Source organism: Chelonia mydas, chromosome 9, assembly GCF_015237465.2.
Source record: "Chelonia mydas isolate rCheMyd1 chromosome 9, rCheMyd1.pri.v2, whole genome shotgun sequence".
Lineage (NCBI taxonomy): Eukaryota > Metazoa > Chordata > Testudines > Cheloniidae > Chelonia > Chelonia mydas.
In genome coordinates, this window is record NC_057855.1 from 33,131,476 (window position 1) to 33,143,857 (window position 12,382).

The window sequence follows — 12,382 nt, forward strand, 5'->3', positions numbered from 1 at the left end:
GATTTAAAAAATAAATAAAAGGAGTACTTGTGGCACCTTAGAGACTAACAGATTTCTTTGTGTGAGCATAAGCTTTCGTGAGCTACAGCTCACTTCATCGGATGCTGGAAATGGCCCATCTTGATGATCACTTTAGATAAGCTATTACCAGCAGGAGAGTGGGGTGGGAGGAGGTATTGTTTCATGGTGTCTGTGTATATAATAATGTCTTCTGCAATTTCCACAGTATGCATCCGATGAAGTGAGCTGTAGCTCACGAAAGCTCATGCTCAAATAAATTGGTTAGTCTCTAAGGTGCCACAAGTACTCCTTTTCTTTTTGCGAATACAGACTAACACAGCTGTTACTCTGAAACAAAGAAATTTGTTAGTCTCTAAGGTGCCACAAGGACTCCTTTTCTTTTTGCGGTTACAGACTAACACGGCTGTTACTGTGAAAAAAATAAATAGTTTTTCACCTGCCTTCTCAGATTTTTTACTGGTAGTCCAAGTGTATTTAATATACTGAAGTTTGAACAGTTACTTTACATTGTTTATTTGTATTCTGATTCCTTTTTTAGTTAACTTGAAAGTTTATGTCTGTGTAAGTTTGAAAAACACTTTTACCCTGCTCTGGCAGGGAACAAGTAATGAATTTGATTCATCTCTCTAGCAGATATGTATATGGGCCTTCCTTTTTATTCTTTCAGTTAAGCTTTCTGTGCTCTGTGTTGATGGGAAGGTGGGTCTCATGGGAGCTGGTGGCAGGGCATTCACAATCTTGGGCTCTGAGCACTGGAAATTGCTTCCAGCAGAAACCTGTCCAGACCCAAGCATGATGGATCATGTGTTTTTCCTAAGAATGAAATGAATTCTCTAAGGTTACAGAGCAGATCAGTGGCAGGACAAAGAACAGATTCCTAGTTTCCCAACTCCCAGTCCTGTGTCCTATCCAGAGGCCCACCCTGCCATAGGTTAACGGGTGTCTTACGCAGTAGAATTAAGGTGTCTGAGTAGCAGTACTGTGGGTCTGATTCTCCTCTTGCTTACACCTGTAGTCATTTACTCCTTTTACATGTTTACTCGAAATCTATGGACCTTGTTCTGATCTCCGTTACCATGGTGTAAGTCATGTAATTCTTCTTAAATCAGTGACAGTATTCAGTGTTGACGCTGCAATAGCTGAAAGCAGAATTTAGCTTATAAATGCACATATACGTATACACGTATGCAGTATATTATAGCTATACTGCCAGCAACACTGACTTAAATAGGAGTTGTAGGTGATCAGAACCTCTGAGAATCAGGTCCTAAGTGTTCAAATATGGCCGCACAAAAATCGACTCCTACAAAACTAGAAGCTACTTTTGATAGATTTGGCCTTTTGCACAATATCTTACATCAAGTCCATGTCAGAGCATGGACCACAATTAAGCAATTCCTGACTTCTAGCCCAGTCCACTAGACCTTACTGCCTCTTACCATTAAGAAATCCACTGATAAAGAACAAATAGTATGATTTGAATATACCATTGTATGCTTGTTTCTCTATTGTTGCACTTGAAAATATAATTTCATCCATTGCTTGTTTTGTAGAGTTGTTGTGATTTTAAAATCTATAGAAAAATCTTTCTCAGATGCTGTCTATTATTGCAGTGATAAAACTAAAGTAAAATAAAATGGCTATTTAATGCACTTTTGTGTCTGAATAATGATTAATTATGGAAGGAAGAAAAGAAAAACTTCATAAAAATGCCTGGAAGTAACACATCTTCTCAGGATTAATGGAAATGTATTATTAATAAAATACAACCACCTGAAGTGTAAAATGATATTGTTCTGAACAATAATACTTCCAAGATCAATAATAAATAGCAAGAGATGCCTCAATTCAGTATTTTTGGTCTAGCAAGTAGTATCCCTCGCAGAGTGTTTGCTACTGTTACTGCTCCACCATCTCTATGTTACCAACTCTCTTCATTTTATTACAGTTCTTACAATATTATATGCTTTATTTAGAGCCTGAGTGCCTAAAGGCAAAAAAACCCCAACCCCAAATTAATTCTTTTTAAAAATCTTTCGATTTTTGAATGTTTAAGGATGACACTACTGCATGCTTCCTTTCACACTCAGAATGTAAATAAGGGTATGTCTTCACTACCCACCGGATCGGCGGGCAGCAATCAATCCAGTGGGGATCGATTTATCGTGTCTAGTCTAGATGCGATAAATCAACCTCTGAGTGCTCTCCTGTCGACTCCTGTACTGCAGCGCCGTGAGAGGCGCAGGCGGAGTTGACAGGAGAGCGGCAGCAGTCAACTCACCGCAGTGAGGACACGATGGTAAGTTGATCTAAGTACGTCGACTTCAGCTACGTTATTCGTGTAGCTGAAGTTGCGTAATTTAGATCGATCCCACTCCCAGTGTAGACCAGGGCTAAGTTACATTTATTTTGCATGTATCCTGAATGCAAGTTACCCTATTGTAACACATACATCACCATTTATGACTTGGGGGTGAATTTGGCTCCAAGATATTAATGGGAATTATACCTGCTTACACGATGTCTGATTTTTCTCACTTTCTCTAAATTAAACCAACCAGTATACCTTTATAATTGTTTGAGATAAATGATACTTGATGTAAGATTTTGCAGATATCTTTGAAATCCTGCCACATCAAAGCAGTTACACTCCTTATGCACTGAGTTGCAATAATGTCACAAACATGTCAGCTGCCAGAATTAACATTTTTGTGAATGCATATGTGTTTCTGTAACTCTTCCACAAAGTCAATTAGAAATACTAAATTGTGTAACTGTCAATTACTGCAAGTTTTTTTTAAATAGCTTATGTGTAAAGAAGTTTTATTTATGAAAATCATCTCTTTCCAACTAGGATTTTTAGGATCTTCTTGTGAAGAGAAAGTAGACCCCTGTGCTTCATCTCTCTGCCAGAACAATGGGACCTGTTACGCAGACAGACTTGCCTACTCCTGCAGTTGTAGTCCTGGATTCACGGGACCTACCTGTTCTCAGCTGATTGACTTCTGTGCTCTGAATCCTTGTGCACATGGCATTTGTCGCAGTGTTGGAACCAGTTATAAATGCCTCTGTATCCCTGGTTTGTACCAACCAGTTCCATGTTTTATAAATCTTTTAATACTTCTTACACAGCCTTGGATACATAGTTTAAAATTACTTCCTTTTTTCTTTTCAGTATGTAATACACATTGAGCAGATGTTCTATCTGTTTAGAATAATGATAGGAATCTACACATTCCATTTGGATAATCAGAAATTGCAGGGTAAGCACTCAAAATACACACTGAGTTCCATATGGGTTGGTTTATATTTACAGCTGTATTATAGAACTGAAGCTTGCAGCATGAGGATTTTTAAGGTGAGACATCAAATGTCAATGAAATGAAAAATGAAGTAAAGGTATGGGAAGTCTTGAAATTGGCTATTGGGGAAAGGCTGGAAACACGAAGAAATAAATGTAAACCACTCACAATGTTTAATTATCTCTAAGAGCCCAATCCTAGAGCCTTTATTCACACTCATTGATTTCAGTGGGACTTCTCTGTGAGCAACGATTGCTGGATCAGGTGGAAAAACTGCATGTGATTATATAGGCAAGAAATAAATAGTTTCTGGATTGCATAAGAAATGAGATTTTTTCCCCCCTTTCTGTAATTTTTTCTCCTCATAATGATAGTCAGTAATCTAGAAGTTGTGGGTAAGCTACCCCGCCCCCCTCTGCAATTTCTGTATACACAGATTTTATCATAAGAAGAAATTGCTGACAGCATATTCCAACAGTAATAACTACGTAAACAGAACTGTTCAAGCTAATATAGAGAAGATTCGTCCAGACAAAAATACAGAAAAGGAAAAAATATCCTCTCTTCCTCATTGCTATCAACCAACCTTGCAGAATAGCAAGCAGCAATCCAGGTTTCATGTTTGAAGATGCATAGGGAATGAACAATTAAGGCAATATCAAGGGAGACAACATTTTTGTAGTGTTTTAAAGTGAATCTATCCTGAGAAAGTACAGTTTGCAAAACTGTACACTTGAAAACTGCGTCTGCAGAAGAGAAAACTTCCACCTCATAACAGGCAAAGTGGTGTTCTGTTGACCACTTAGGATCATAGGTTGAAATGTGCAGAACTACTTTCTTTTGATTCCTTGCAGAGGAATCTTGTTAACAAACATATACACTCGTTTCCTTGTTGGTTTATTTATCTAAAGATGAACATATTTCAGGGCAGATGTACTCAGCTTTGCTGGGCTAGAAATCAGTGATGTAACTGAAAAGAGCCAGCGTGACATCTTGGTAGTGCAGTATGACGTTTGCATTGTGGCATCGCCTCACAATACCAACATCATTATATATTGATGTAATGCTATGATGCACAAATGGCAGCATTATTATATCTGCAGCTCCAGTCAGCACAATATCTGTTCTCTCATCATCTCTCTTGACTTCTAGGAAAACGGGGAGTTTCTCCTCTTTCACCTTTTTTTTTCTCCTCCCTTCCTGGTTTCTTGGCCAGATATGGAGGGATCTCATAAGCTGATCCCGTAATGGTCAGTGCAAAGCATGATGATGAGCTTGTGATGTGGGAGCTAGAACTGAGACTTGCAAATAAATCTTCAACTATTTAGCCCTCCTTGTGGTACTTTGTCATATTGCCTGAAATATGCTAGTGCTCCTGGGAGCAAAGCAAAAGAAAGTGAGCTCAGATTCCATGGGACCACATTCAGCTATTGATCCCCAGTTTGAGTGGTAACATTTTTGATGTTTTCATGTCCTTCCTCTGGTCTGTGTAAATCATGAAAAGAGCTTTTCAGCTTCTCTATTCTGAAGTTTGTTGTTATACCACCTTATTGCTCTGCCAATGGAGAGAGTTGGAATGATGCAGTTTAGGACAAAAGAAAGGTAAAGGCAATATTTTGGTTTAATTGGCTGACTGATTATTGGTGTTGTGAGGAAGAAAGATCATGTTTTGCCTGCTGCTTCCAGTTTCAGATAATTTTATGGTGTGGTGAAATTTGGATAAATGGCCATTTTCCCTGACAAGAGTGAATTGTTGTCTGAGATCCCCAGTCTGCAATACTGGCATCTTGTAAGACTGGTAAAAGTTATTGATTGAGGAACCAAGAAACTTCCCAATTTATGAATTCTTTTTGGACAATCACCATTGTGTGGACGATACAATTAACTGCCAGTCTCTTGGGGCACTACGAAGAATTTTGAGTAGTTTCTGATAAATAGTGCGACTGAAGAATTGCTTCTAGATACAGTACTGCAGCACTTCTATATGAATTAGAATATGTTGAAATAATCTTCACAGATTAGCAGCAAAAATATGGATTTGAACCATCACATAAAGTCTTTGGATATCGCAACAGATGACATAGTTGTTCACAAATCAATAGAAGCCAGTTTAAATCCTGTGCTGGGAATTTTGCAATGTTATAGTGAAATTACACAGTTCCATTCAGAGGGAGAAAAATGGGGATATGAAATGGAAGACGAGGCTATGCCACATTAGTGTTACGCCCGGGTTCACTTGCTGTCTGGTAGACTTAAGTGTCCTGTGGACACTGTCCAGGGGACACCAGTTGTCTTTGGGACTGGTGAATGGCATTATTTGAGAAAAAAGCTTTGCTATTTCCTAGCATCTGATATGAATTTCCTATTTCAGGAGATGAAGATAAGTCTCTCAATTTCAATTTTCCAGTCATAAAGCAATTACATCCTTCAAAGTTTATTGTTAGTTTGCATAATAGAGGAATCCCATGAGAATAAGTTAAACTGGGTATCTAGCTGAAGAGCAACAAGCCTAATCATATGTAAATATAGCTAACGTATCTTATTTTATAAAGAAGGTGAAAACTAAAACTCATACCAGGTTACTAATTATTTCCACATCTGACAAAAATATCTTTTTTTGATTTCAGATCGGAGAACTTGCCAGGTGTTATTTTTCGAATTTCATTTGATAGAACTAGGAAATTGATGAGATTTTAATATTAACCCCAACATTCCTGATTTTTTTCCCCATCAGGAATGAATGGGAGTGGGAATCAACTGTGTGGATATGGAGGAGACACCAGAAAATCCAGTGAGGGAGGGAGCAAGAGTAGCAGGAGGAACTGGATAGGTTGGCAGCAGTACCCCATAAATTGACTGCCTGGCCAGTACTCTGTTAGCAGCTTAGTTCACCGGGCTAACACAAAAACGCAGTTTTGCCAGCCAATGCATGCTACCAGCAGGTGGGACAGAGTGAAGAAGCATTCTTGCAGGGGAAGCAGAGCGTAGTGGGGGGAAAAGGAGAGCTGCAGAACTGGCCAAAAAGGAGAGTGGTTCATTGTGATCAAAGGGTGTCAATGCTTCAATAAACCTTTTGATCTTTCAGTAGTTCCTGATGCATGTCAGAACTAAAGATGTAGGTATTAAAATGTCAGTAGTATGTATGCTCTGGGAGGTTATCTTTCAGCTACTGTTAGGAAACAAATATACTTTAGGGTTACAAACTGCAATGCTAAGTGCCACATTCTACCTGTGCATGATCCATGGGCAAACATGTCAGATTAACCCAAACCCCTGCACTCTAGGGGGTTTGAAGTCTCTGTGGAGAAATAAATGAAAAAATCACTACTTTTGAGACTAGCTGTATAAATCTATTTGTGGGCTTTTTGTTTCTCATTCCGCAGCTCTTTTATGTTGTGGAAACCTATTTTTATTTAAACAGTACTCACATGGGCAAAGTTTTGCCAGACTGGACCCATGGAAGTAGTAGTCCAGACCCAGAAATTAAGTACAGGTCTTTCAGATGGAAGTCAGTAGCTCGGGTGTTTTTTGTAGCTCCATGTGTGATATTTTATGCAAAGTGTTTAAGGAGCTGGTTTGCATACGGCCATAAACTTCAGGTTTAAAAACTTAAGTGGATTTGGTGTTGATGAAAGGGATAAGATTGACAGCCCTAGCGAATTTAATCCCCTGCTTATCTACAGGGCAGCAGCAGGGCAGACTTCCAAGAGGCCGTGCCTTGCCAGCATGCTTCAGTCTTGATCTGAGGAGACTTACTATAGGGATAGAAGGGCTAGTTCAGCCTCCCAGGCCCCCACAGTCCTTGGCCTCTCTGAGTTTGCCATTCTGTGCAAAGCATGATCATGAGCTTCTTATATGGGAGCTGGAACTGAGACTTTCCAAACTCCTCTCATATAAGGGCCACCAAACATCCATTAGATGGAAACACCTGGTAATCCCCTACAGAGGTGGCTATATGCAGACCGGTGACATACGGGCGAAAGGCTCAGTAGCTCACTAGCATTGCCCTGAGGCACGCTGTCCTCCAGTAAGCAGTGGTTAGTGTAGAATGAAACAGGAGTGATCTCTTACACTGTCTCAGTCAAGTGCTATGTATTTAAGCCAGGTAGAGGAGGACAAACCTATGGTCTCCAGGCTCACAGCCCATTATTTCATATAGGAATATTCCTCTTATAGATACAGTTGGATACACATAATGTGTCTCAGATACTGTGACTTTTCAAGGATTACCCAGGCTAGTAAAGAGTTCTGTAACCCCTGCTTTGTAACTTGGTGTGCCTTATTGCTATACTGCTATGGCTCAGAGCTCTGATACCAGTAGCCAGCCTGCAGACATAGAGGTCTCAACTCTGGCATCCACTACCCTAGTTACTGTTGCAGAGCATCCTCAGAAACCCCTTTCAGTCCTGAGTCCCCCCATCTCCTTCTCCCCGAGTTCTTAACTACCAGACGCTTGGACTTTTCCCCTCTGGTCTGTCACTCCCAAAAGGAGTGAAACCTGCTGCCAGTTATCAGTTCACTTTGGCGCACACACACCACACAGTTTGCACAGCAGAGACCTGCTTGGGGTAAAAATAAACAAAAAGATTGTTTAATAGAAAAATCAGAGATTCAAAGGTGAAATAGTAAGGGAGAGCAAACACAGAGCAGTGACACAGAAAATAAACATAAAGATGCCATCTCAGGCTTTGCACTTCTATGATAGCTAAATTCCCTTTTCCATCACAAGTGACCTATTGCCTCTGAACAGTTTCCTAGCATGCTCTCTGTCCTAGAGGGGATCCAGTGTTTCACAGACAGCACCCCGCTTAGATACTGGCTCTCAATTTATTGAAATTCTTACCCTCAAACCCCCTTCCCTTTTAACAGGGTTTTCATTTTTTCCCCTTTCTCTCGGACGATGATAATTCATGGTTACACGGAGTGGGGCAAACTCTCCCCTTTCTTAATTTTCCAAGACTCGGGTTTTCTTTTCAGCTGCAGTGTTTTTTCATTAACTTGAATGGTCCATCATTGTCTTTCCCTGGGTTGTGCAAGGTTAGGGGCTGGGAGTTGGTTTCCTGTTAACAGCTTACCTGGGAGGTGCCCTTCCCTGCTTGATTGCTTCCCCCCTACTCGTGTGAGGTAGGGTTGTCAACAGTCCCTTATTTTTTCATCTCTGCACAAGAAGATTGGGAATTGCTGAGTGAATGTAGGTGAGTACTGCTTATTATTATTAATACTAATAATGATAATATCTGTAGGAGGGGTGGGCCAGGGGTGCTAAGAAAACAGTCCTTTATTTTTAAAATACAATGTTGGCAACCCTACTATGAGATGATGCTGTAGTTGCAGCATAGTTACAATTACAATATTCTACTCCTATATGCATGCATACATTCATAGCCATAACCTGTGTACCTATTTCCGTATGTTATGTAGCTTATCTGAAACTTAATCTCATTTTCAGAACTTCCGAGTCCATAAGTTCTACTTCATTTTCTTACATTTGATCTCAGGAACAATTCTGGTTTTGACGTACTTAGGAGGGATTATCACATCTTAATTACAGAGACAAAAGAACCACAGAGTTTTGCTCTCATCTGCAACTTCGATGCTGTCCTTCCTTTATGCCCTCTCTTTTCACCATTAGGCATATGCTGTTAGCTGGGTTTTCATCTCTGTTACTTCTGCCTCAGAAATTACACATGAGAGGAATTTTAAACTGCTTCATTTAGCCCAAAGACTGTGAAATGTCTTTGCCTTGTAGGAAGCTTGGTTTCCATCTTTTCTGGCCAGTGTGCAGCATGGAAGAGTGACAAATGATAGCTATGACACTTACGTAGCTGCACAATCTGAAGAGCACTCTCAAACCAGCGTTTAATATTGATGGCGTTTTTAATGCTGGCTGTCATTATTATTGCAAGACTGGGACAGATAGGGATAGTTTACATTATCTAATGCAGAGGTTTTCAAACTATGGGGTGCTCCTCCTAGGGCATGGAGGTATGTTCGGGGGTGGGGTGGAGGCAGCGAGTGACAATGCCAGGCAGCTCAGGCTTCAGCCCAGTGCAATGGAGCTCAGGGAGGGAGCACCCCCTCCACCCCCTGACTCACCTCTTTTTGTTTGGATTGGGGGAGCACAACCAATAATTGTAACTCAAAGGGGGGGCTCAGCTCAAAAAGTTTGAAAACCACTGATCTAATGGCTTGTTATAGTAGAATTTTTATTATAAGAGAGGATTTTTTTAAATAAATTAGATTAAGACCTAAAATTGTAAATTAATTTTTAAAAGCAGCTTGATGCTTTGTAGAATATTTTTCTCATCTCGGAGGTAAAATATCGATACATATTTATCCCCAATTTCTAAGTTATATATAAATAGAACTTTAGTATATGTACCCTGTAGGAGCTCCATAGACTTGCCTGCATGGATCCAATTGCAAGATTGGTGACTATATTTCAGGAAGCACTAATGTTATTTTTAGTTACATCAGGCTTAACAGACAAACACTAAACTGCATTCATGCCCATTGAAACTGTGATAAATCAGAAAGTTGAGCATCAGAACGAGTCTCCAAATGACTTACACAAAGCCTTTCTAATCTGAGTTATCAGAAAATCTTTCCTGCCATTATTGACAAAGAAAATGTATTGTTTTTGACTTTTGTACACCCTTAGCTTTGCTGGGAACAGGACTGAAGTGGACAAAACCAAGGCTGCAAGTTCAACCCTGACCAAAAACAATTTTTATCATCCAGCTTGAATAGCCGTTGAAGTGCCTTTGACTATAAGAATTTTCCTATTAAATGAAATATTTCTGTCTCTCTCCCCCCCCCAAAACCATACACACACACACTACCTGAGTTATATGCTCTCTATCAAAAGGGGATGAAATTGCAATAATCACAGTACAAGAGAAAAAAGCTAATTTATTAGTAGGCTTAGAAACTCCATTACCCGTTCAGCTCCACGTTCTACAATTGGAATCAAAGGGTCAAATCCAGGCATCCATGTGAAGCCTCACTGGTGTCAGTGGGGCTCCATGTGGCTCTACTTGCAGGATCAGGGTCTAAAAATCATTGCAACATAAAGGGGAGAATTAAAATCTTTCAGAGAGTTTACCAGTGAAGTATGAGTAGCCATTAATGTGTCTCGTAGAGATACTGAAAAAATACAGTCCAGCTGAACTTTCTCAAGGTGTTAAGCTTACTACACGTTAAAGAATTATCCTTGATTAAAACTCTTATGAACGTTTTGGTGCTCTGCTCATCTGTGGCCTGATTCAGTCTACTGAAATCAAATGGAGCCTTTCTGTTGACTTCATAGAACATTGGATCAGGCCCTTCATTTCAAAGCTATTTTTTTTTCCAATTTGTAATGACCTTTTCCAATCTTTTACATCCTACTTTCAAACTGAATTATCTTATTGGGTAGCAGTGTCTATTTTGAATGCAAAAGAATTAAAACTTTTTGATTTGTAAACCATGAATGGCTGAAAGTACCTTTCCAATGAAACTTTGACATAAGTTGGCTCGAGAGTTGTAGAAATCTTATCTGCTACTTGAACAGCTTTTAGAGCAGCAACAGCAAGATGGGATTGCAGGGAGGGTTGTACTACCATGGATGATGTCCTGATGTAGTCTGTCAATCTTCTACGTGCAATGGGAGTTTCTACCAATAATTTATTTAAGGAACCTCCATTCTTGTTCTTGTCTCTACTTTGGAGACATTATATGAATTATAAGGATTTGGCGTTTGAAATCCAGTTGGAAAATAATGTATATAGATATTAGGGGAAACTAAGTATCAGCTCCAAGATGGGTTGCCAAAGTGCTAGTGTGAAATCCTGGCCCTGTTAAAGTCAATGGGAGTTTTGGTTTTGAGCTTAGTAGCGCCAGGATTTCACCCCTGGATAATACATAAAAATAATGTGACCAGGTAGCACACACACTATAATCCCACATGCACAGACATGGATATAAGATGCTCACACACATTCAGATATACATCTCCGTCACCAAAATATGTAAATTATATCATCATTAGAACATTTTTTTAAAAAGAGTAAGAGAAAAGTGAACCACGGGGCAGCAACTTCATAGATAATAGCCAGGGGTGTTTCTCTTCTACTCTTTGCCTTTCCTTCCTGCAGGTTTGTAGCTGGGGATAGGCTGGTCTCAGTGCTTCAGAATGGGCAGCTGCAACATTTCCTGTAGTTGCAGCAGTTCTTTTCTGTTCTTCTCTCTCCCCTCTCTCTGGGGGCAGACCAGTCTCAAGACCTTGGCAGTGATGGCTGCAGGGTAATTCCAACTGCCAGCTATCTCACAGCCCTTTTTGCAGCCTGCTTTGCACAATCTGGCCAGTGTTGGTGAGCCTGCCTTTCTCATCTGGAGCAGCTTCCCTGTATCTCTCTGTTTTATTGAATCACTGTTTAATTTCTGAGCTTATCAGACCACGCCACACGTCTTGTCTTCCTCAGCTATACCTCTTATTCCCTCTGCAGCTCCTATTGTACATGTAATTCTGGGAAGTCTTTTAGGATGAAGTTTATATGAAAGGGCACTATGCCAAGAAAAGCAGAGTTTATTGTACTGTACCCCCTTAGGCCAGCACACAGAGGTGTGGCTGTTGTGCTGAAGTCTCGAAGTGCTTGGGGTCATTAAGTCAGGGGAGGGAGGGAGGAAAGGTGTGGTTGCAGAGGAACTGGAGCCTAAGAGAAGCTTCAAGAGTTTTTCCCCTTGTCCCTCATTAGCCTCTGAGGGGGAGGGAGAGCTTCTTCTCCCCCTGCCTTTCATTGGCCTGTGAGTGCAGAAATTGAGAAGAGGATGGTGAGAGCTGCTATGTCTATACCCTCCCCAGTCTGACTCCCATAGCCCTTCTGAGAATGGTTGTCTACAGAGGCAGCTCACCTAGGAAAGGAGCTGCCTGCAGGCCATGCTGCAAAATACATGGGGCAGAGATGTTTATGAATTATGTAAGGGTCAATGATCCCAGCCTCTTCTAGGCACTTTGCCTGGACTCCTCACCATTTATGGATCAGGTTAGAGTGGGTGGGGTACGAGCCCCCAGGGAAGTC

At 40.4% G+C, this 12,382-nt stretch overlaps 1 protein-coding gene across 1 annotated transcript in view; it reads left to right on the top strand.

The window, feature by feature from the left end:
• DNER (delta/notch like EGF repeat containing) overlaps nt 1-12,382 on the top strand; it is a 269,335-nt gene that overhangs the window by 216,415 nt on the left and 40,538 nt on the right. The window contains exon 8 of the mRNA XM_007055038.4: nt 2,876-3,100. Coding sequence (XP_007055100.3) covers nt 2,876-3,100 — 225 coding nt within the window. The remainder of the gene's footprint in view (nt 1-2,875; nt 3,101-12,382) is intronic.